General features: G+C 38.3%; 1 protein-coding gene across 1 annotated transcript in view; it reads right to left on the bottom strand.

The window, feature by feature from the left end:
- Window positions 1-23,257, bottom strand: part of gab2 (GRB2-associated binding protein 2) — a 225,731-nt gene that overhangs the window by 13,556 nt on the left and 188,918 nt on the right. The window contains exons 4-8 of the mRNA XM_028800303.2: window positions 17,308-17,891; window positions 11,814-11,911; window positions 10,412-10,694; window positions 6,738-6,828; window positions 189-291 (exon numbers count right to left, since the gene is read on the bottom strand). Coding sequence (XP_028656136.2) covers window positions 189-291; window positions 6,738-6,828; window positions 10,412-10,694; window positions 11,814-11,911; window positions 17,308-17,891 — 1,159 coding nt within the window. The remainder of the gene's footprint in view (window positions 1-188; window positions 292-6,737; window positions 6,829-10,411; window positions 10,695-11,813; window positions 11,912-17,307; window positions 17,892-23,257) is intronic.

Raw genomic sequence — 23,257 nt, forward strand, 5'->3', positions numbered from 1 at the left:
CTGGATAAACATATGAGCCAAACATAACATTAATTATTTGTTTTTATTACTGTAAGATGGTAGCCCAGCATTATCTTCAAAACTGAGGTAAAGATTGAGATTGTACTCAGTCATAGCAAAATATTAAATTGTAGCAAAATATTAAATTTCCCCTACACTTTATGAAAATAGATTACAGCGTAACTTACCATTGCTACATAGTTATCTTCGCTGTCTGCAGAATCAGTACTGGTGATACTCTGGGTTGATACAGGCCGACAGTGCTGCGAGGACATTGAATTTGTGGCTGGTCTGCAATAAAACACAAGTTTTTTAAGCAGTGCTGTAATTGGTCTGAGCTTTGAAGTTTTTAGAATTCATGGCACACAAACTCAAATTTGGACACCGGTGTCTGGCAAAGTATTTCATAATCTGTGTATTTCCGATTCTGAAGCACATCATAAACTTTAGACCAGCCTTCAGACAGCAATCTGTAATGAAGAGCTTGATAAAATTTGTTTTGACTAACAGTGCTGACTGTGTGGAGGTTTTGTGCTGTGTTCATTCTACATTCAAGTGAACATTGATTATTTTGGCTTATTAAGGCTATAACAGATAAACTTTAGCACAGGTGCAGCATAGAAGTCCACTTTGCTGAGACAATATTTCACAGTGCAGTGTCTAGGCTCAATGCTGCATCCAGGGGCAAGTTATCAAGGATACAATTCAGATCCCTTTGTCAGCTGTTGCATATATATGTAATAGATGTCATTTCAAGTATTATTTTAAACTGCATCTCACTGTATTTGGCAGTGCCAACACAGAGCATCCAGTTAGGATACAGACATCAGGAAATGCTTGTCTCACTCTTTATGTAAACTGTACTTACTGTAGATGACTGTGAAAGTGAATGCTGGTGGGGACAGCTCAAGTGATTAACAGCAATGTTAATAAAAATTGCAATTTCAAACACCAATTAAAATACCAAAGAAAAATCAGACATGCATCAGTCATTTTTTGTTTTTTTTAATGACAGTGACTGCAATTTGCCTGTTGACATATGTGTTTCAAGGCTTTAACATTCAATACTCTTAGGTCAGACACCACAGGTCTATGATGTCACTCGGGCACTGTTGCCATACAAAGCTGGCATTCACAGCCACAAAGGGAAGAACAGCATTTGTGGATAAAGTCATCCTGTCACAGAAAAATGTGTGTTGATATTTGGATGGAGGGCGATGGCTCTTTTTGTAACTTTTCACTACACCAATGAAAGAAATCCATGTGTACTGAATGGGTGCATTGCTAGTAAGACAAATGAGAAATCTAAACTGCCATGTGACATCTCTTACAGACGTTAGCAGCTCTGATTTTTGTAACTTCTTCAGTGATAAAACTGGTAAGATCTCAGACTTCAATGGTCATACCATTACATACCATACCATTTCAGTGTCAAACACGATCTTTCCTTGTGCAAATCACAAAAGTAATTTTAATTTCATAATAGAACAGGAAATAATCACTTCAATTTTGAAAATAAATCCTACTGCCTGTTCCTTAGACTCAGTCCCATCAAAACTAGCAAAAAAGCACAGTTCCTTTTCCGACAGAGTTTTGTTCCTTAATACTTTCAATAGCTCTTTACAAATTGCCACCACTTCTAATGCGCTAAAATTGTCAGTTGCCAGGCCATTACTGAAAATAAATGATCTATTTCAAATTCACATTTTCTTTCTAAAGTACTTGTGAAAGCAGCAATCTCACAGTTCCATTTTCACCTTAAATATTATAGTTTACTTGACAAGTTTCACATTGGCTTCACACTGGTCGGATCACAGTAACAGCATTAGTTTGTGTCGTCAGCAACATTCTAATGCCTTAAATGTCTTGCTTTATTTAAGCTTAACCGTATATTTATTACAAGTAGAACTGACTACTGCAAAGTCTGCAGCCTGCTCAAATCATTCCACGCGTGGTTTCCGTTGATTAAAATGCCATTGCTGTATTAGAACTAGGAAGTAGAAGGACATAAGCACTCTTCCGAAGTCTTTACACTGGCTTCCAGTTAAAATTCAGAGCATTACAATGAATGAATTACAGATCAATCAGACATACAATATGTTCAGCTCATATTCAATATCCTCTACCGACCAATCTACAGAACAAGAAATGTGAAGTAACCAGTTATTGATACTGAGGCATCCCAAGGGTTAACAGAAATTCAGCATGCTTAACTTAGAACAGTAGTGATTTTAAAGATGTTATGAACAGTTTTCCATAAAAATAATTTTAAATAAAATAAGTCTTTTTCCACTGTTTCACGGTTTGTGAGTTAGGAGACTTCCATTTGAGCAGCATAAGGCAATGTGTTGGAAATGTGTTGTAAGCTGCCCCAACTGATTATTCACAGCACAATGAAATCCCATTCTGGTATTATACTGAATTGCACGGATAGTGAATTAAGAATTATTGTACAACAAGGCTATTTGAAAGGAAAGTGAAAATACTTTTTATTTCAATAAGGTCTTAGCAGACGGCATTCCCACAGTATGTGATCCAGAGACGCCAGTGCTATGATTGCAGCATTTACAATTAAGATTTTTTACCCAGATACATTTTGAATTATGTAAGTCAAAATAAATATGTAAGATATATAATTTTGTGAGGAGTTAAACCATAGTTCTCATAAGTTGATAAAGAATAGCTGCTTCCATTCATTATCTGAAATTTTAATTAAAAGGTCACACTCCTCATGCTGTCTAACATTTTAAAGGGATGCACCCTTCCCGTGAAAATGCAGATATTCACTTGTCTTCATAATAATTTTGTCACTGACTACAAAGCAAACATAGTAACTGCCCTGTGTGGGTTCACAAGATTTATTGTAACCACAATGCACACACATTTAACATACTTCTCTCAAATGTCTTCTCCTCAGCAGTGACAGAGTGACCCAAACATGCATTTAATTTATTTCATAAGCTAAAAAAGGCCTTATGCAATCCCCTGAAATGTGCTGTCATGAACAGACAGAATAAAAGCAAAGCTAATCAACCACCGACTAGGTGGAAGAAATGTTTCATGGACAAGAGTGGAATAAAACTTTTTGTGCTCTGGACAGGAGTAGATAGGACTGAAGCTGGTTTTGTGGATGAACAGAACAACATTTTTTTGAAAGAGCACGAAAGGGTCCTTTGCAGGTCTCTAATGCAATCTCCACAGAGACAGTGTCTGAACTCTTGAGCCAAGGGTTATCAGGGTGAACCACTGTGCCGCATTGCCTCAGAGAAAACAAAAATTTTCTGGATACTTTACATTAATTTTTATGTAATTTATACAACTCTCAAGTTAAAGGAATATTCAGAGTTTAAGAGTACTAAATGCAAATCACACATGTCCATATTCAAAAAACTATGAACTGATCACTTATTGAAAACTACACAATAAGCTCTACTTTGCAGAATTAGATATTTTTGTTTTGATAATTTGAGTTCTTTACTAAACACATGCTTTTCTTCTGAAAATGCAGGAATACTTTGGTACTAACAAAGCAGCAAAACATGTGCTATACACAAACAGTAGGAGCTTTTGTGTTCTCAGTTGTCTTCCAAATTAATAACAGCAATCATATTCTGTTATCTTCAGTGACATCAGGGAATCTGAAAATTGTTAGTAAGAAGGTAGCTATAGTCATTAAATAAGTGAACCATTCTTCAGCATTTCAAGGTACAGCCGCCAATAACATACATACAGAACTTAAGCCAATGTCACATTACGCAGCTTCTAGTTGCGGGGTATGTCAGATTTGCCATGTAGTTACTGCACCATGTCAAATTACACAACTGTAAATCATAGCTCATGTCACATTTACTCACCAAAAGACAATTTTTATGACATACGGTGCTGCCTAAAGGAGCTATACAGTGGGTTTATAGCTGCAGTAACTTCAGCACAGTCTCTGATCTTTTTTCCATTCTGTTTTAGTTAAGTAAAACATGCAACATCAGACAGACGAGTTTCTCCTCTATTTGTGAGGTCCAAAACATGCGCATTCCTTATTCGTCATCATTGCATTCTATGCATTGTACTGCTGAATAAGAATTCATTGGTTGTCAGTTCTCATGCACACAGAGCCCGCCCCATGACTAAAGACAAAGTAAAACCTGCTGACTAGTTGGTGTTAGTCATTAGGAATGTCACATTACACTACCAGCTTCGTAGAAGTGTGCCACTGACTGCCTCCGACTCGCTATGATTACATAAACAAAGGCTACAACTGAAAATTACTGGAAAAGTTGTTTAATGTGACATAGACTTTAGTGGCGGTAAATGGTATGCTGTACTTTTTTCACAGCCACTATAGCCTATCAGAACACATTATTTAAGTGTTGCTGATTGCTGCGGTCAGTTGTTCTGCAGTGTTTGGTGTGTTCATACTGTATGTTCACTGCTGTGCAAAAGTTGGCTCTGAGACAAACAGTACCAAATATTTTGTAACTTGTAAAAATCTAAAACAGAATGGCTTCAGAAAGTAACATATATCAAAGGACTTGCTAGACAAACAAACGCCCAGCTGGATATGCTCTGAAAGATAGTGAGAACCATAAGCCATGAATAAACACTTTCTGCATAGTACAGTGGACAAGGTAGCTGTACTCTGTGGTACATCAGGTTTATGGCAGCACTGATATAAACCTTATGAACTACAATGGTGATATAGGATAGTCTCCAATACCATGCAAGGCGTGGCAGATGATTGCCGACTGGCCAGCCAACCACAAGCATTACCTGGTAGGTAGCCACCCAATTATCAGATTGTGATTCAGTCCTATGGATGTAATATTCCGATCTTCACCCTGTCAAGTAAGCGATCCAGCCACTGTGGCGCAACATCTGAGGCTCTCAAAGTTCGATTCCCATAAGGGGAAGCAAAGCTGCGTATATCTGATTTGCCCCAATATGGTGGAACACGTGTCGTGTACTCTTTGTACTGTATAGCATGTCTTTGATCTGCTTCTTGCAACCGAGAGGGTGTGGTGAATATTTGCTGACTGGCAGACCAACCACATGCATTAACTAGTAGGTAACCACCCAAATAATAAGATTGCGATCAGACCTATATGTAATTACTTTTAAAACATGGTGGCCCATGAACCTTTTCTAATCACAAACACCAAGTATAAAATTAGCTGGCAAGTTATATAGTAAGAGTTATGGGAGCTGTAATGCAAAGTCCAGTAAACCTAGAGATGTCTTCAAGTGTGTTGTACAGCATAGGAGTCATAGTGGACTCTAAGCTATCGACTTCCTGACAGTGTTCAGAAGCCATTAAGAAGGCTAACAGGTTATATAGCACGATGTGTGGAGTACAAGTCCAAGGAGGTTCTGCTCAACCTTTATAATGCACTAGTGAGGCTTCATCTGGAGTAATGTGTGCAGTTTTGGTCTCCAGGCTACAAAAAGGACATAGCAGCACAAGAAAATGTCCAGAGAAGAGAGACTAGGCTGATTCCAGGGCTACAGGGGATGAGTTATGAGGAAAGATTTAAAGAGTTCAGCCTACACAGTTTAAGCAAAAGAAGATTAAGAGGTGACATGATTGAAGTGTTTAAAATTTTGAAGGGAATTAGTACAGTGGATCGAGACTGTTATTTTAAAATGAGTTCATCAAGAACACAGGGACACAGTTGGAAACTTGTTAAGGGAAAATTTCATACAAACATTAGGAAGTTTTTCTTTACACAAAGAACGATAGACACTTGGAATAAGCTACCAAGTAGTGTGGTAGACAGTAAGAAGTTGGGGACTTTCTAAACTCGACAATGTTTTTTGGAAGAACTAAGATAGGACTGGCGAGCTTTGTTGGGCTGAATGGCCTGTTCTTGTCTAGAGTGTTCTAATGTTCTAATGGCTATTCACATTCATTCATTTTTCATACCCACATATCCATTTTGGGTTATGGGGTGAAATGCAGTACAAGGCAGGAAAATATCCTGGACATTGTGCAGCATACTAGTGTATACACACCCATGCACATTCACACCAAGCTAATTTAGGATGCCCACTAACCCTAAGACACACACAGGTACTGAAACTGAAGAATCCAGGTAAATATTCCTATAGATACTGGGGAAAATGAAAACTCCACACACTGAACCCAGACTTTTGGAGCTGTGAGGCAGCAGTGTTAATCACTGAGCCACCTCTCTGCACAGTACTATGTTATAAACTGTTTTACATTTACACACTTTATCCATCCATTTAAAACTTTTTATCTTTGACCCAGTCTTCTAAGGCAGCAGGTGTAAGCACCTTACCACCATGCTGCACTTTGAATGTTTAGGCTCTCTGTATAGGAAATCCATTATTGCATTTGTTTTCTCTTCACTTACTGCATTTTGCTTGAAATATCACATTCCTCAGTAATGTCCTAACATATAACTTGACCATACAGTTAATTTTTCTGCTTATCTGAGATCATTGCTGCTGGAATGGTATAAACTCCTTTTATATTAAAAATATTTAACTCTTTGATAATTATACAACAAGCAGTTAAACAAGTATGTTTTTTTCTAAATGACACATCTATAGCACAATGCAGTATGCCTAGTTTAAAAATGTGCTGCCATTGTAAAGTTTCTCAGAATTATGGTCAGTGGCCCCTGATTTTCTAAGTGTCCATAAAAAGTATAGCCAAAAGCCTTCATTTCTGCATATTAATAAATGCAATGCTTTACAGAAGAGGAAATAACACTTACATTGGTCTGGACCAGGACTTTGTAACAGGAGACTTAAATGGAAGTTCATCGATGACGGAGCTATTCCTTAAATCCAGAGGAGTTGGCTTTGCTAAATCAAACATAATGGCATATGTTAAAACTGAAAAGTGGAATCCACCTCACACACTCCTAAACATGTTAAAAAAAATCTATCCATTCACCCATTTTTTAATCACTTTATCCACTATGAGATTATGGGGGTCCAGAATCCATTCTGGACACACCAAGTACAGGACAGGAATCAACCTTGGATGGCTCTCTAAATCCATTGCTACTTATCATGGACCAATTCAGAGTCCCCATTTGACTTCACACTGATACCAACTGGGTTGTGAACTTAATCAAGTACTTTGTTGAAGAAAAGACTAACAGCTATGATACTTTATCACCCTTAACAAAACATTATAAGTAAAATTACGCAGGAAGGAGGCTTGTGAACAAAAAGTGTTTATAATTTTTAACATGTCCTTGCCATGGTGGCAGGCTTATGTGACCAAGGAATCATTTTGATTTATGCTGCTCATAACTTCATGGTTCTGATAATTTTGCTATTAGGAAATTAACACAGGGGTATGAGAAAAAAGCTTTGTTTCCTCTGTTGAAAAAATAAACCTTGCGTGGAAAATAAATAATAAAATCCACTCCTGGACTCAGACTAGTGGGATTGATGTTTGTCTGGTTAGTGTTTAAAGAAGCAATGTGGAACCAACATTAGGGCTCATCGTCCATAAGGCAATAAGTGAAAATCTGTTGCAACCATGACAATGGAAAGTTTCCCCTTGAGACATGGAACATCCAAACAGTAGCATGAAAACAGCGGCAGCTAGCACAGCAGCCTGAAATGCACTAGCTAGGAAAACATTTGTTGAATTAAAATCTACAGAAAGCACAAGCTCAGAAGTGAGTATTTGGAGCTGCAGAAGAAATGCATCTGTGCCTCTCACTGTAGCAAACCTAGGACCTGCATTCACTATCCAGACAGCTTACTTGATAGAGTGCTTCAAGAAAAAAAAATAGTAGCCACACACCAAATAAGAAAAAACATTAGATTCTTTCAAGTTTGATTTTGTAATTTATAGTGATTTCAGTAATACAACTGGTGATACTGCAGACTGGTTGTGATGAAAAATTTTGTAGCCTATACTTATTGTTTCCATCCCAAGCCATAAGCTACTTCTTTTGTGTTTCCATCACTGGTTAGATATGTATAATGCACCGTTTACTGCATACCAAAATGTAGGCTACATGATTTAAGGTGCTGTGTAAGGCTTCTTTTTTGGTGAAGGCATCCTTTGATTGAACTGTGTTAATGTAAGTGAAAAATGTGGGTATGCAATGTAATGCTGGGGTTATAGCAGAAAATATGAATTTATTCAGCTACATTTAGCAATTATTTTAGGCCACATAAACCACATTCCTCATTGATTTCAGGAGAATCTTGTCTTTTTATAAATGATTCAAAGCCATCCAATAAAGAAGAAGGACTTGCATGCTGTAAAAGCCATTCTTACTAAATTAATTCACATTAGATTTGTAAGTGCTTGGATAATTATATTCAAATGTTTGGCTTTACATAGTTTACTTACTACACATAGTTAAATAGATAATGGAAGGCTCTATCCTTATAGCCTACAAGCTAATATGTAAATACACTTACATTTTGGAGTAGAGACTCTATCTTTATTCTGCCTTACAGTTGGGAAGGCATGGGAGGCAAACAGGTCCAAACTATAACCTGTACCCTGTAACTTATAAGATAATGCAACTTAAATATAGATCTCAACTAAAGCTTAACATAAGAAAACTTAAAAGATGTCAACAAAAACAGACAAGAAACCTTTTGGTGGTGATCAAGTTTTTTGTTAATTTAATTTTAAATTTCTTTTAAATTTTCAGTAAGCTTTTAAAATAAACCCTGATAGACTGTGTTGACTGACAGGTGCTACCAAGGATAGGAGGCAGTTTGATGGGTGTCTAAAGAGAAGTGTCAGAAATGGGACATGACGAACGAATGGGATTAAATCATTTAGAGATTTGTATATAAATAATGTCCTTGCATCCTATGAACAATTACACTCCAAATTTAGTCACCCATCAACACAATTTTTCCACTATCTCCAAATCAGAAACTTTGTTAAACAAAATCTGCCCAATTTTTCTAAGCTCCCACCTATTTCTAGCAGGACCTAATCAATAATATTTTAGAATAAGTATTTATATAGTATCTCTCTTTACTACTCTCAATAGTTTTACTCTGGCTGTTGGCCTTCCTCTCTTTCTCATGGGTGGGGGTTGATTTGAATTTAGTTTTGTTAAGCTTTGACTTGATTGTATGGAATGTTATATGTTTTTAATAAATTCAATAAAAGATAAAAAAAAAAAAAAAAATGGGACAGGACAACACAAAGCCAAGCACAATGACTTTCTGGTGGACTCATGGAGAATTAAAAAGTGTCATTCAAGAGCTCAGAAAAGATGGAGAGAATCTCAGCCATTTTTTCCTCAGCAAGGATGGTAAGACATATTTTATTGAGGGATTATCTTATTGAGGGATGTATTGTGAACCACTGCTCAGAACTCTTGAACTTGATGGAACACATCCGTCCTGAAACATGTCATGAGATTCGGTAAACTGGTTGAATTCACTGGGATAAACGAGTAATTCAGTTGTGACAAATCTGTGAAGGCAGGGGATATCTGGAATGTATAATAGTATCTTGGATAATTAATCATTACAGTATTGTATGAAAGGTCTATATAGCACCTCATGATTTCTAACCTAAAATGCTACTTCATATTTTCCAAAAGGGAACTTACTAAGGGAACACACTACTCAGCTATGCCAGAAAAGACCAAGCTAGGGCTCTGTAATTGAGACTATCAGATCCAAGAGTAGCACAAGTGGATTTCCTTCTGGCTAGAGAACAGTGTAATAGTTGTTTGTCCTTTTGCTGATACTAGACTGGTCACAAGAATTTTTCCAATCTTGTTAACACCTGTTTAGTGGCAACAGCTTATAACCGAGTGCTGTAATGAGAAGCCACAAGCTTCCAGATCCACTAATGCATTTTGTCTGGTCCTTGGTGTCACAATGCACTGTAATCAGCGCATGCTCCCAATCTCCTCCTCCTCCTTGTATTTTCAGATTGGAAATTGTGGTTACATTTAGTATTAAATTTAAGATAGCCATAAAAGTCAGTATGCAGCTTCAGACTTTCAGTGACAAAATATGCTTTTATGTACAAGTTTTATGCAGAGGCTAAAAGAATTAGATTGTAGCACAATGGGCTAGTTTCCTACATACGTTTGTTTGCTCACACCTCTTTGGCAGGGAGAGAAATGCAGAAATATGAGTAGAAGAGTAGAGCCACTTACACTCTAGACTGTAATAAACGGTTTGAGGTCGCACAAGAGTCTTATGAGGAAACCCCCCCCCCAACCCAGGCAACTAGATAATCACCACAGACTCTGCAAAAATAAACACCTATCTATTGTTATTACAGTATTATTGAATTAGACAGACAGACAGACAGACAGACAGACAGACAGACAGACAGACAGACAGACAGACAGATAGATAGATAGATAGATAGATAGATAGATAGATAGATAGATAGATAGGGCGCAATTCAGGAAAAATACAAGAAACTTACATTTTCTGTCAGGCTTGAGGTTACGATTGACAGGGGGTGGTGTTATATCACTCAGCCGTCCAGGTCGAAGGCACAAAGAGGTGGTGCTTCCTTTCCGAGCAGGCAAAGTTGCAGAGAACCCCGGAAAATCAAAATGATGTGGACCAGGACTCATTGGAATATAGACATTGTTTGGGTTGTCTGATGAGGCATTAAATGGGGAGGAAGAAGAGCCTGGGTTCATTGGGACATAGTTATCTTCAGAGTCACCGCTGTCTGAACGAGCAACAGGACCTTTTGCTCTCTGTAAATTATTAAGAAGAAAAACAAAAGACTTATTGATTTTCCTAAAGAATAAATGAACAGTAAAACTGCCTTGAAACATTTTATGCATTAAAGTATACTCACACACACATATACAGTGGAACCTCGGGTCACGACCGTAAATCGCTCCAAAACTCTGGTCGTAACCCGATTTGGTCATGACCTGAAGTAATTTCCCCCATAGGATTGTATGTAAATACAATTAATCCGTTCCAGACCGTACGAACTGTATGTAAATATATATTTTTTTAAAGATTTTTAAGCACAAATATAGTTAATTACACCATAGAATGCACAGCGTAATAGTAAACTAAATGTAAACACATTGAATAACACTGAGAAAACCTTGAACAACAGAGAAAACTAACATTGCAAAAGTTCACGCTATAGCGCTACGAACCGCTCGCTAAAAAAACTTTTTTTAATGAGTTTTAAGCACAGGGAAAAAAAACGAACATTTGAAAAATCCGTAATTTAATAAACAACCAAGAAAAGTAACATTGCAACAATGCACGCTACGAACCGATCGCTGTAAACAGAAGTGAAGTGAAGGTTAAAATCCAATAGAAAAAAGTCTTCATTAAATACAACGAAGTTAAAACAATGCTCGAATCAGTCTCTTTAAAAACAAGCCAGGCCAGCCCTCTCTCTCGCTCGCTCTCTCTCTCTTGTGTGTGTCTCTCTCTCGCTCGCGCGCTTGTGTGTGTTTGTGTTTGTGTCTCTCTCTCTCTCGCTGCACAGGGAATGCACAGGGAGAGACTGAACAAGTGCAGAAATCATCGGCACGCACAAACCGAAAGGGAAACTGGCTTGTTCGTATACCGAGTGTGTGGTCGTGAACAGATGCAAAAGTTTGGCGAACTTTTTGGTCGTAACCCGATTTGTACGTGTTCAGAGACGTTCGTGAACTGAGGTTCCACTGTATATATAATGGTTGTATATGGTATTTAATTCCTGGCTAATATTTAATTTTGAATTCACTGCAGATTTCTGGCATGAATTAAGCTATATACATCAGGTTATTAAAACTAGTCTTTCATGATTAAAAATATAAGCACCAGCACATTCATGTTAAAACTGTAAGTAAAACAAAACTTACAAGGTAAGAACTGCAACTATCATTAACAGACTCAATAGATGGACCACTGTTGTTGATAACCAGATGACGGGATTGGTCATTGGTCTCAAATGAAGATGCTGTAACAAATCAGGTGTACAATTAACAGACATGGGCAAATTCAATTGACATAATGTAACAATGACCATACACATACACACTGACAATTTTTCTAAGCATAAAACATTACAAACTGCCATGGCTCTCAAAAACATAAATAATAAGTCATTTTTTGCATTTACATTTTATAAGTTAAAACTCAGACTTTACACTACTGGTGTAAAGTTTTAGAACACCTCCGTTTTTCCACTTTTTCTTCAAATTTAATCAGCTAAAATGCAACGAATGACCTAAAATGGTGAAAACGTAAGCAGTTATCTGCCCAAGATATAAATTTAAAGTTTAGGTTAACAAGCAATATCAGAATATTACAAATGGGCCTTCTTCATGGAACAACTAATAGGTTACAACCTAACAAATGTTCTGCAGCAATTAAAGTAAATTAAGCCTTGCAAGTTGAAGCAAACAATTTGCACAGGTGTCCCAACTTCTGTTGATTACTTAAAAACCCCCTGTCTGTCTTAAAGCAGAGTTGGAACAGACTGTGTTACTACACCCTCTTAAGTACTATTTGGACAATACTCCAGTGATAACGGCAATAAAATCACAATTAACAAATGGAATGAGACAGATCATTATTACACAAGGAAGTGCAGACCTTATATTTAGAGAAATTGAAAAACAAATGAAGGTGTCAGTGAGCATGCTGTCCTACACAATCTAAAGGCAATTGGAAACTGGAAAAAACTCTGATATGAAGAGATCTGGCAGACCCAAAGTCACAACCTAATCAGAAGACAAGATTCTGAGAGTCACCAACTTGCGTGATAGGTTCCTCACAGCACAACAGCTTCAAGCATAGCTTAACAGTGGTTAATAAAAGCAAGTGTCAGTTTCTACTGTGAAGACAAGACTTTGTGCTGCAGGTTTGACAGGGCAAGTGGCAGTAAGAAAGCCATTCTTTTATGGACATAATAGGGCCTTGAAATACTGGCATCTTTCTATATTCTTTTTACAATTGTCTAAAGTAATGTACTGTAGTTGAACTGTTGGCTATTATTTCAATTAGCATATTCTTCAGTTCTCCCCTTTTGTGATGAATACCATGCAGTTTACATCTTGAAAAAAATAATGAACAAAGTCTGTACATCAACATCATTATTAAGCTATGTCAGTATACTAGAATGTCATAGATTACTTAAAGTAGATTATATTCCATGTGCTAGTGAAGAAACAATAAAGAGCAACTGAAGATGGGACTTCAGAAATTCTCCATTTTGATTCACCAAGTGATGTAGGGATTAAAAGCTTCATTGTCATGAAATCCAGCACAGATGGGTAAACAGGATCAGGGTCAGAAAATGCTGTTTTGTACAGTTGCTCATCCTCCTGGGTTCTTTACTCCAGGTTTCACTTCCCACTGTAGAAACCCTTAAATTTCTAATAGAAAAGAAGCAGTGTGTGGCCTGACAATCATGTCAACTGCTTAGCAAGGATTCAGGCATAATATTAAAATCAGAGGCTGTGCAATAATCCTGTGAGAACACAATCATCAATTCAAGAGCAACTAGCAATTAATTTGAATAAGTACTTACTTCCATTATCATTGCTTGTATTTTGTATTTTTCATTTTCTGTATTCAGTTCCAAATAAAAGCATGTGATTTAAGCATTTACATAAATATACTTGCCTCTGTTTTGTGACATTGTGAAGTGTAGTTTTTGCCAAACAAGTCTATGTAAGTTCATGATCTTTTGGCAAGCAGGTGACCTGAGGCTGCCCTTTAATTGCATGCTTTCAGATTTTTCTGTGGACGCAGGACACTCCCACATTTATTGGCAGTGAATTAGTATTGTTTTAGGATTTTTTTAATCTAATGTGATTGGAAAATCATCATTGCACTAAGTCATATTGATGTCAATGGTTCACAGTTCACACCTGCCTTTAACATTACGTAACTACTGGTGAGCGAGCACAACTTAGGAGATGGCAACTTCAAATGGAACTTTAGAATTCAAAGAAAATTCTGTAATTTCTTTAATGAAACACCCCTTCATAAATCTTTCACTCGAAGTAAAAAAGCAGATAAAGGAACTTGGACTGGACCGACCTGACTTAAGAATTCAGTGAGCGGGCAAGTAATCGAGGATGAGCTTACACCTGGACTTTTTCCACATCTTGTTGTGACAAATGGAGTTGGCTAACAGGGTGTGGTATAAGTAATGCCTTTTTTTGCTTCTTCTGTTTGCTGTTTCAAAGTGTTGTACTGAAGCGCTGTGAACAATGACAGGGGTACAAGATCTAAAACATCTTTCTGAATATTGCAGCGGCATGAAAGCAGCCACAGTCATCTTGATAATAGCATGAGGCAAAATTTTTTTGGCAAGCATAGTATTGCTGAATAGATAGATAAATGCTACAGGACTGGCATTAGAAGGCACAAGAAAGAGGTGAAAATCGACACATCCTCTCCAGAATAACAGATGAGATATAATGTGTTTGTGGGTAGTAGAAGAGTGGTGTGCTTTGGGATGATTTTGGTTACAAAATGTGTGCTTACACAGAAAAAAAGGTTGTGAAACACAGCTCTAGACAATACTATGCAGCTAAGTTTTTTGGAAAGCTTAGTGAAATGATTCAATTTAATCAGAAAGTAATTGAGAAATTTTCAGGCCTGAAGGAAAGGAAGGCAAAATTTATGTTCAGGGAAATATAGGTATCCTGATAGTAAAGGGAGAATAACTTTTTGGTTGGACGTGTCTTGTGGGTGTAGGACAAGGCAGGTTGAGGGGTGAGTTATGTTTTAAGATGTGAAAGTCTGTGGATCTTACAATGTGAATGTTTGCCCAGGCGTGGCAAGCCTAGCAAACTTGCATAGAACTGGGCAGACTGGCAGCAAGTGTCAAATACAATTAAGGTGGAAATGACACTATAGGTGTGGTAAATGATAAACTGGGATACAAGACTTGAGAAAAATTGGATTGACTTATGCTATGGATGTGTTATAGCACAGACAGAAGTGCACGTTATTGGAAGATTATGGAAATGGGGGTGTGGGCATTATGGTGTGGGTTTTGGCAGAATGAGGAACAGTGCAAGTTGGCAGAGGATTTGGCAATGTAGACACAGGTCTAGTATAAAATTTGGGTGGCAGGTGTAGCTGTTCCTTTCTACATCAATAGGGCAAATTATGGGATGAATAAGGGGCTTACAGATGTCACAGACTGAAGTTTGGAGCACAGTTGAAATGGGAAAGCTGGCATCAGATTGGGCAGCATGGTGGATTTCTCCGATCGGTCTGGTACAGGACAGGCCAAGATATGCATTGACACTATGATGAGGACCACGAGAGCATGTGGAATGACAAGACAGACAGATATGAAAGGCACTATATAATTGATAGATAGATGTGAAAGGCACTATGTAATAGATAGACGTGAAAGACACTGTACAATAGATACATAAGTAGATGTGAAAGGCACTGTATAATAGATAGATGTCAAAGGCACAGTGTAATAGATAAGTGCTGCTTCAGTTTGCCCCCCCAGAAGCTGCGCCCCTGCACAAATTTATTCCACCATCTGCCACTTACGACAAAAGACACACATACCACCACTGTTACTTGACTCCACGTTTGAGAAGTGCTTCTATCTGCTAAAATATCTTCCTGCCTTTCTGTCTACTGCATCCCTTATATGCATACTGAGCAAACAGAGTTTAGATATGTATTGTGGTCTATGGATATACTATATGTTAAAATGCTGTAGCTATTCTGGCATGGCATGTTTGCATTACCATTACACAGCAATGTTAACTTTCTTTAGTTATTCATTCAGAAGGTGGAAGCCTCATCTGTGCTTTTATGGGTGTTGTTAAACACATTCTCTGATTAAAGTGTTTTGAGTATCGAAATTTGCATCTCCCGTTGCTCCTCATTATTAGTTCTGTTAATGGCAGTCCTTTTCACCTCCTTTTGATGGAATGTGACACATTGTTTACTTCAAATGCATATTTTACAATTCATATTTTCACAAACATTGCTGCTCTTTATTTAAAAAAATACAGCGATTCCTACTGAACAACAGTGGTTTCAGTTTTTGATTTTGGAGCATTTCAGATTAGTGAAGCTTAACCTATACTACTACTTCTACTACTACTGCTATTTACTTCATCTAATTCTTTATTGATGTGTTCTATATAAACAAACAATAACATGGAAAGTTCTTTAATTTTTTTTTTAAAGTAAATACTGACATAAAGTAAGTTCCAAGGAAATTGACTAGGAGAAGTTCTTACAAATAAAGGATCAGGTGAAACACACAACATAGTGTCTTAAGTTCATAATGTAAAGGTTACTGGTTCAGCTGCCAGAATCTGACTAACTCTATGACCCCAGTCAAACCAATTAACCTGATTCTTCTCCAGTTATACACCATACACATAGGAACAATTACATTAATTCTCTGCACTAGTTTAGCACAACATTGGGGTTACATGAACAGCTCTATACAGAATGAAGTTTCACAGTGTTTGATTTAATGTGTTATTATTGGCATTAACTATAGTGCTCAGTAAATAGTTTAACTGTCCGTGTCACCATCAATTGACCATGGAAAAATTATCAACACAATTCTGCTTATAACTAAACATTCATTTTGGTTGCAAAAGCCTTTAAACCATACGATCTTTGACATAATATTCTTAAAGCTGAACAACAGTAAAACAGGTATGTGGTGTCTTTTTGATTCTTAACAGGTTCTGATTACTAATTATACTAATGAGATATGATCTTAAACTTGAGTAGACAGAGTTAAGGATGACATAATTCAGCAGAGTGCTACCTCACAGAAGAGAGAAGAAATGTTTGTAAGAGAAAGTGCACACAGAATGGCAGAACACTCTCTAGGCAAATGCCCCCCAAGTGGTAGACTGTTTTCCGGAGAAATTTAAGTGTGTAAATGGAATGTCGGAAATAAGCTGTCGCATCAATATGCAGTGAGTGTATGCAAATTCTACTCAAATTCCTCTACAACTGTCATTTTTGTATAAAGGCTCATGTTACATGCTGTGTTTGAGCAGATGGCACTGAGGTTTGTAGGTTCTTGCCTCAGCCACTGTTCTATTTCCGGACCAATTAACATTTTCTTCAAAAGGGGCAGATAACAAGCAGGACAAAGTTAATTTTAATAAAATATATTAATTAGGGAATAATATTTCTGTTGTAACAAAAGATGAGGGATGCCACAATTCTCCACAGATCTTACCTAATGCAGTGGGTGGGTCTTCGTAATCATTTTTCTATATTTTGTTGTAATCATGCATATTTCTACATTCGACTTTAAATCACTTGCAAGTCATGAAAATTCAGATTAAGACTAAACACCTTTAAGCAAAGATTCATATGACCTGGAATTACCTCGAAGAAGTCGAATATTTTCTACTGCAGGAAGAGTGTTTCTTCTAGAGATAGTAGTCCCAGAGGAAGACTCCCCATTCTGAGTAACAAATGATGGTGGACTGCCCCACTTTTGCTCAGAAATTTGGCTGGGTTTGGGTGGTCGAGGAGGTGGGGTTCCAGATGAATCTCCACTCCCCACTGAAAGTGTATTATGATTCTTGTCAAATGGAAACATATTAGGGATTTTGTAAAAGGAACCCGGTGTTGTGGGCAAGTCATAATTGTCATTGGGTCTCTCATTCTGCTGTTTTGCCAAGACATTGCCAGGAGTCTTGAAGGAGTACAGTTCTTCATCTTCCAACTCCAGCTCTGGCAAGCTGCCACGAACGTGGCCCTCTGAAACAAAGGTCCGAGGGAAATCATAAACACCATATGGCTGCTGTTCTGCTGTAGAGGAGTTCTGATGTTTGCTGGGCTTGGGTAAGCTATAAAAGCCTTGCAACTGTGGACCCATCCCATTTACCCCATGAGAAAGCTTCTGAACTGCAGAGTCACTGCCAGTCATAAGAGAAGAGCGAGTAGTTTGAGAAAAGCTGGCACTTCTGGAAAAAAAGAAAAGTGAGACATTATGAGTTTGAATATTTCACATTTGAAAAATATATTTTTAAAGAATCCAGAACTATAGTAATTGTTTAAGATAGCTATGTTCAACTGACTTAACTGGCACTGCTCTACATCTCCAGTGAGGAGGTTCAACTCTCTGACCTGTCATTGTCTGTGTGGCTTATGTATGTTCTTGTAGCAGATACTGTAGTAAAACACTTTGAGCTACATTCTGTGTATGGAAATTTGCTAAAAAAACAAATGTTGTCATTGTTGTTACACTCAAGGGACCCCACAACTGGATTAGCAAGTCCAAGAAATGTATGAACGGACAAATGAATTCCATTATGACAGAAACAAGCAATTTATTGTAGGTTACTTTTTGTTAAATGGCACTGTGACACTTCAAATTAAACTAACTTGAAACTTAATGTGCAGTAAATAATTTTATTGCGTAATGACAAACATACAGTAAATAAAAAAGTAAAACTTAATTACTATGTTGGTACTTTGCCACAAGATGGCAGCATATTTGAACTAAAACATCAAAGACAGTTGCTCAGGCAATGTGATTTTCATGTTATTTTCTCAAAAGTGATTAATTTGAATTCATTATATGGTTACTTGTTCTTTTTATTACACTATCATGTTTTAAATTTACAAGAAACATCATGAAATAAACATTTCACAATACATCAGAAATCAAGAATACAGTCTATTTTTTTTTTACGTGAAATATCTTATATTAGGAAATGGTAGGGTGCATATAAATTTCAGCTAGAAGCATCAATGCAAAAGTCCTGAGTAAACCATGAAACATGTAAAAAATGTACTTCTCTTAAATATTTAGCGTGTTATATTTTCTTTGGTGTTTCAATAGTTTCACCTTTCCATCTGGGTGGTCTTTTACTCAGATCATTAAAATGACTTCTTAGTTATAAGGACTTATCATTCAGCAAGTCTGTTTTTTGTTTGTTTCTTTTTTTAAGAATTTCATTACAACGAATAAATTACAAATCAGTAAGAACTACAGTCCTACATGTTATTGAAATAAGATCAAGTACCCCTTTCTCCTGTTCATCTAGAGAGGCCTAAAGAAGGTATGGATAATTACAGTGCATCCGGAAAGTATTCAGTGCATCACTTTTTCCACATTTTGTTATGTCACAGCCTTATTCCAAAATGGATTAAATTCATTTTTTTCCTCAGATTTCTACACACAACACCCCATAATGACAACGTGAAAAAAGTTTACTTGAGGTTTTGCAAATTTATTAAAAATAAAAAAATTGAGAAAGCACATGTACATAAGTATTGCCAGCCTTTGCTCAATACTTTGTCGATGCACCTTTGGCAGCAATTACAGCCTCACATTGTCATTATGGGGTGTTGTGTGCAGAATTCTGAGGAAGAAAATGAATTGAATCTATTATGGAATAAGGCTTTAACATAACAAAAGGTGGAAAAAGTGATGCGCTGTGAATACTTTCTGGATGCACTGTAAATGTTGATCTCATTTGTAAAGTCAGTTTGGATTATAGGATCTACTAAATTGATGCATGAATTTAAACAAAACTGAGGACAAACATGAATAAATACTTTCTAGGTGGTAAAAAATTTAAATGTCCAAAAAATTAATTATATATTTTTTATAAAATATTTTAATGCAAGAAACTTTTTGCTAGCCCTTACTTCTGCTCTGTTCTACCTTCTGGTTCTGTTCATTAACTTGGAAGAAGCTAAAAGGTGCTACCAAAACGACTTTGATATTAGTATCCTTCTGCCTGTATCTTTGACTTAGTGTTGACATTAAATCTCTGTTTTGTTTGCTTGGTTCCCTTGATTTTCAGTTTTGATCCCAGCCTGTATTGGTTTTACTTTTTGTTATCCCCTCTATAGTTTAAATATCCTAGTAGCAATCTTAGTTTCCTCAGCCTCAGTTACATCATTACAGAAATGTTTAACTCCTTTCATTTTGTAAAATTAGAAGTTAAAATAAAGTTAGACAGATCTTTATATCATTATGTTACAGCAAGATAGGTAGACAGACAGACAGACAGACAGACAGACAGACAGACAGACAGACAGACAGACAGACAGACAGACAGACAGACAGATAGATAGATAGATAGATAGATAGATAGATAGATAGATAGATAGATAGATAGATAGATAGATAGATAGATAGATAGATAGATAGATAGATACTTTATAATCCCAAGGGGAAATTCACATACTCCAGCAGCAGCATACTGATACAAAAAAACAATATTAAAGAGTAATAAAAATGCAGGTAAAAACAGACAATAACTTTGAATAATGTTATTCCCCACCCCGGGTGGAATTGAAGAGTCGCATAGTGTGGGGGAGAAACGATCTCCTCAGTCTGTCAGTGAAGCAGGACAGTGACAGCAGTCTGTCGCTGAAGCTGCTCCTCTGTCTGGAGATGACACTGTTTAGTGGATTCTCCAGGATTAATAGGAGCCTGCTCAGCTCCTGTTGCTCTGCCACAGATGTCAAACTGTCCAGCTCCATGTCTACAATAGAGCCTGCCTTCCTCACCAGTTTGTCCAGGCATGAGGCGTCCTTCTTCTTAATGCTGCCTCCCCAGCACCACCGCATAGAAGAGGGAGCTCGCCACAACCATCTGATAGAACATCTGCAGCATCTTATTGCAGATGTTGAAGGATGCCAGTCTTCTAAGGAAGTATCGCCGGCTCTGTCCTCTCTTGCACAGAGAATCAGTATTGGCAGTCCAGTCCAATTTATCCTCCAGCTGCACTCCCAGGTATTTATAGGTCTGTACCCTCTGCACACAGTCACCTCTGACGATCACGGGGTCCATGAGGGGTCTGGGCCTGATGCAGCCCACGATAGCAGTGTCGTCAGCGAACTTTTGCACGTGGCAGGACTCTTGAGTTGTATTGGAAGTCCGATGTATATAGGCTGAACAGGACCGGAGAAAGTACAGTTCCCTGCGGCGCTGCTGTGTTGCTGACCACAATGTCAGACCTGCAGTTCCCGAGACGCACATACTGAGGTCTGTTTGTAAGATAGTCCACGATCCATGCCAATTGGTATGAATCTACTCACATCTCTGTCAGCTTGTCCCTAAGTAGCAGAGGTTGGATGGTGTTGAAGGCGCTAGAGAAGTCTAAAACATAATTCTTACAGCACCACTGCCTCTGTCCAAGTGGGAGAGTGATCGGTGTAGCATAAAGATGATGGCATCCTCCGCTCCCACCTTCTCCTGGTATGCGAACTGCAGAGGGTCGAGGGCGTGTTGGACCTGTGGCTTCAGGTGGTGAAGCAGCAGCCTCTTCATGGTCTTCATCACATGTGACGTCAGAGCGACAGGCCGAAAGTCATTCAGCTAACTAGGACGTGATACCTTTGGGACTGGGGTGATGCAAGATGTTTTCCAAAGCTTTGGGACTCTCCCCTGTTCCAGGCTCAGGTTGAAGATGCGCTGTGGAGGACTCCCCAGCTCCGACGCACAGACCTTCTGCAGTCGTGGCGATACTCCATCTGGACCCGCTGCTTTGCTGGCACAAAGTCTCTTCAGCTCTCTGCGCATCTGCGCTGCTGTAACTGTGGGTGGGGATGTCTCTCCTATGCTGGTATCAGCAGAAGGATGGGTGGAGGGTGTAGTACTCCGAGGTGAGAGTGGGTTAGGGTGGTCAAACCTGTTAAAGAAGTTGTTCATTTGGTTTGCTATCTTCACATCTCTCTCGATGGTGGCACCCCGCTTCGAGCTGCAGCCAGTGATGATCTTCATCCCATCCCACACTTCCTTCATGCTGTTATTCTGCAACTTCTGCTCCAGCTTTCTCCTGTACTGCTCCTTCGCCGCCCTGAGCTGGACTCTTGAGTTCCTTCTGCACGCACTTGAGCTCATGCTGATCACGGCCTTTAAAAGCCATTTTCTTCTGGTTCAAAAGGCCTTTGATGTCACTTGTAATCCATGGCTTGTTGTTAGCATAGCAGCGTGCAGTTCTTACTGAAACTACAATGTCCATACAAAAGGTGATGTAGTCAGTAGGGCAGTCAACAACCTCCTCAATGTTCTCACTATGTGATCCCTGCAGGATATCCCAGTCTCTAGTTCCAAAGCATTCTCTCAGTGCCTGCTCTGCCTCAGGGGACCACTTCCTAAATGAGCGTGTGGTTGTAGGTAGGACCCTCACTCTTGGTTTGTAGTGAGGCTGAAGCAGAACCAGGTTATGATCTGCTTTCCCAAGCGCCGGCAGCGGGGTGGCACTGTATGCGTCTTTAACGTTTGCATACAGTAAGTCAATAGTCTTATTTCCCCGGGTGTTATAGTCCACATACTGGGAGAAGGCAGGTAATGTTTTGCCCAGCGTCACATGGTTAAAATCGCCAGCGATTAGCACAAGCACCTCAGGGTGCTGCATTTGTAACTTAGCAACAGCAGAATGGATGATGTCACTCGCTATCTCCATGTCCGCCCAAGGAGGGATGTAAACAATAACAACAATGACGTGTCCAAACTCTCTGGGCAAGTAATAGGGACGCAAACTTACAGCCAACAGTTCGATGTCCCTGCAGCAAGTGGAGACTTTGACGTTAACATGTCCAGAGTTACACCACCTTGTATTGACATAGGGAGCTAGACCCCCTCCTTTGTGCTTCCCGCAGGTACTTGCGTCTCTGTCCGCTCTAACTGTGCTAAACCCGGGTAGCTCCACGTTAGCATCTGGGATGGTGGCAGTTAGCCACGTTTCGCAAAAGCACAACAAACTGCATTCTCTGTAAGTTCTGACATTTTCCACCAGTGCAGCCAGTTCGTCAATCTTATTTGATATTGAGTTCACATTTCCCAGGATCACAGAAGGCACCGAAGACTTAAAATGCCACTTTCTCGCATTTTATTTTTATCTTAGTGCCGGCTCTGCTGCCACAATACCGCCTTCTTACCTCGTCGGGTAAATAGGTAACCACATCGATACTGGCATTTGTTGTCAGCGCTCGAAGTTGAGTACTTGAATAGATGAGTCTCAGCGTGTAAAAATCCATGCCCACGTTGTAAAAGTAAGAGTGTCCAGGGAACGAATCCACATAAAAGAAAGTGATAGGAGTGATCAATAAATAATAATAAAAAAGAGAAAAATAAAAGGTAGAAAAATAAAGTCGTACACGGAGCTGCTGAAAAGGCTGCCACTCACAGCGGTGCCTGAGTCGAGCTCACAATCATCATTCTAAGAAAATATACTTTGAAGATACAGTTGAAGACTGATTATTGCACCATTAAATTAACAGATAGATATTGGGTATATAATGTGACCAACAGACACAACTCAAATATCTAATGAGATACAATAAATAGCATGGCTGCAACATTTTG

Source organism: Erpetoichthys calabaricus, chromosome 4 (genome assembly GCF_900747795.2).
Source record: "Erpetoichthys calabaricus chromosome 4, fErpCal1.3, whole genome shotgun sequence".
NCBI classification, from domain to species: domain Eukaryota; kingdom Metazoa; phylum Chordata; class Cladistia; order Polypteriformes; family Polypteridae; genus Erpetoichthys; species Erpetoichthys calabaricus.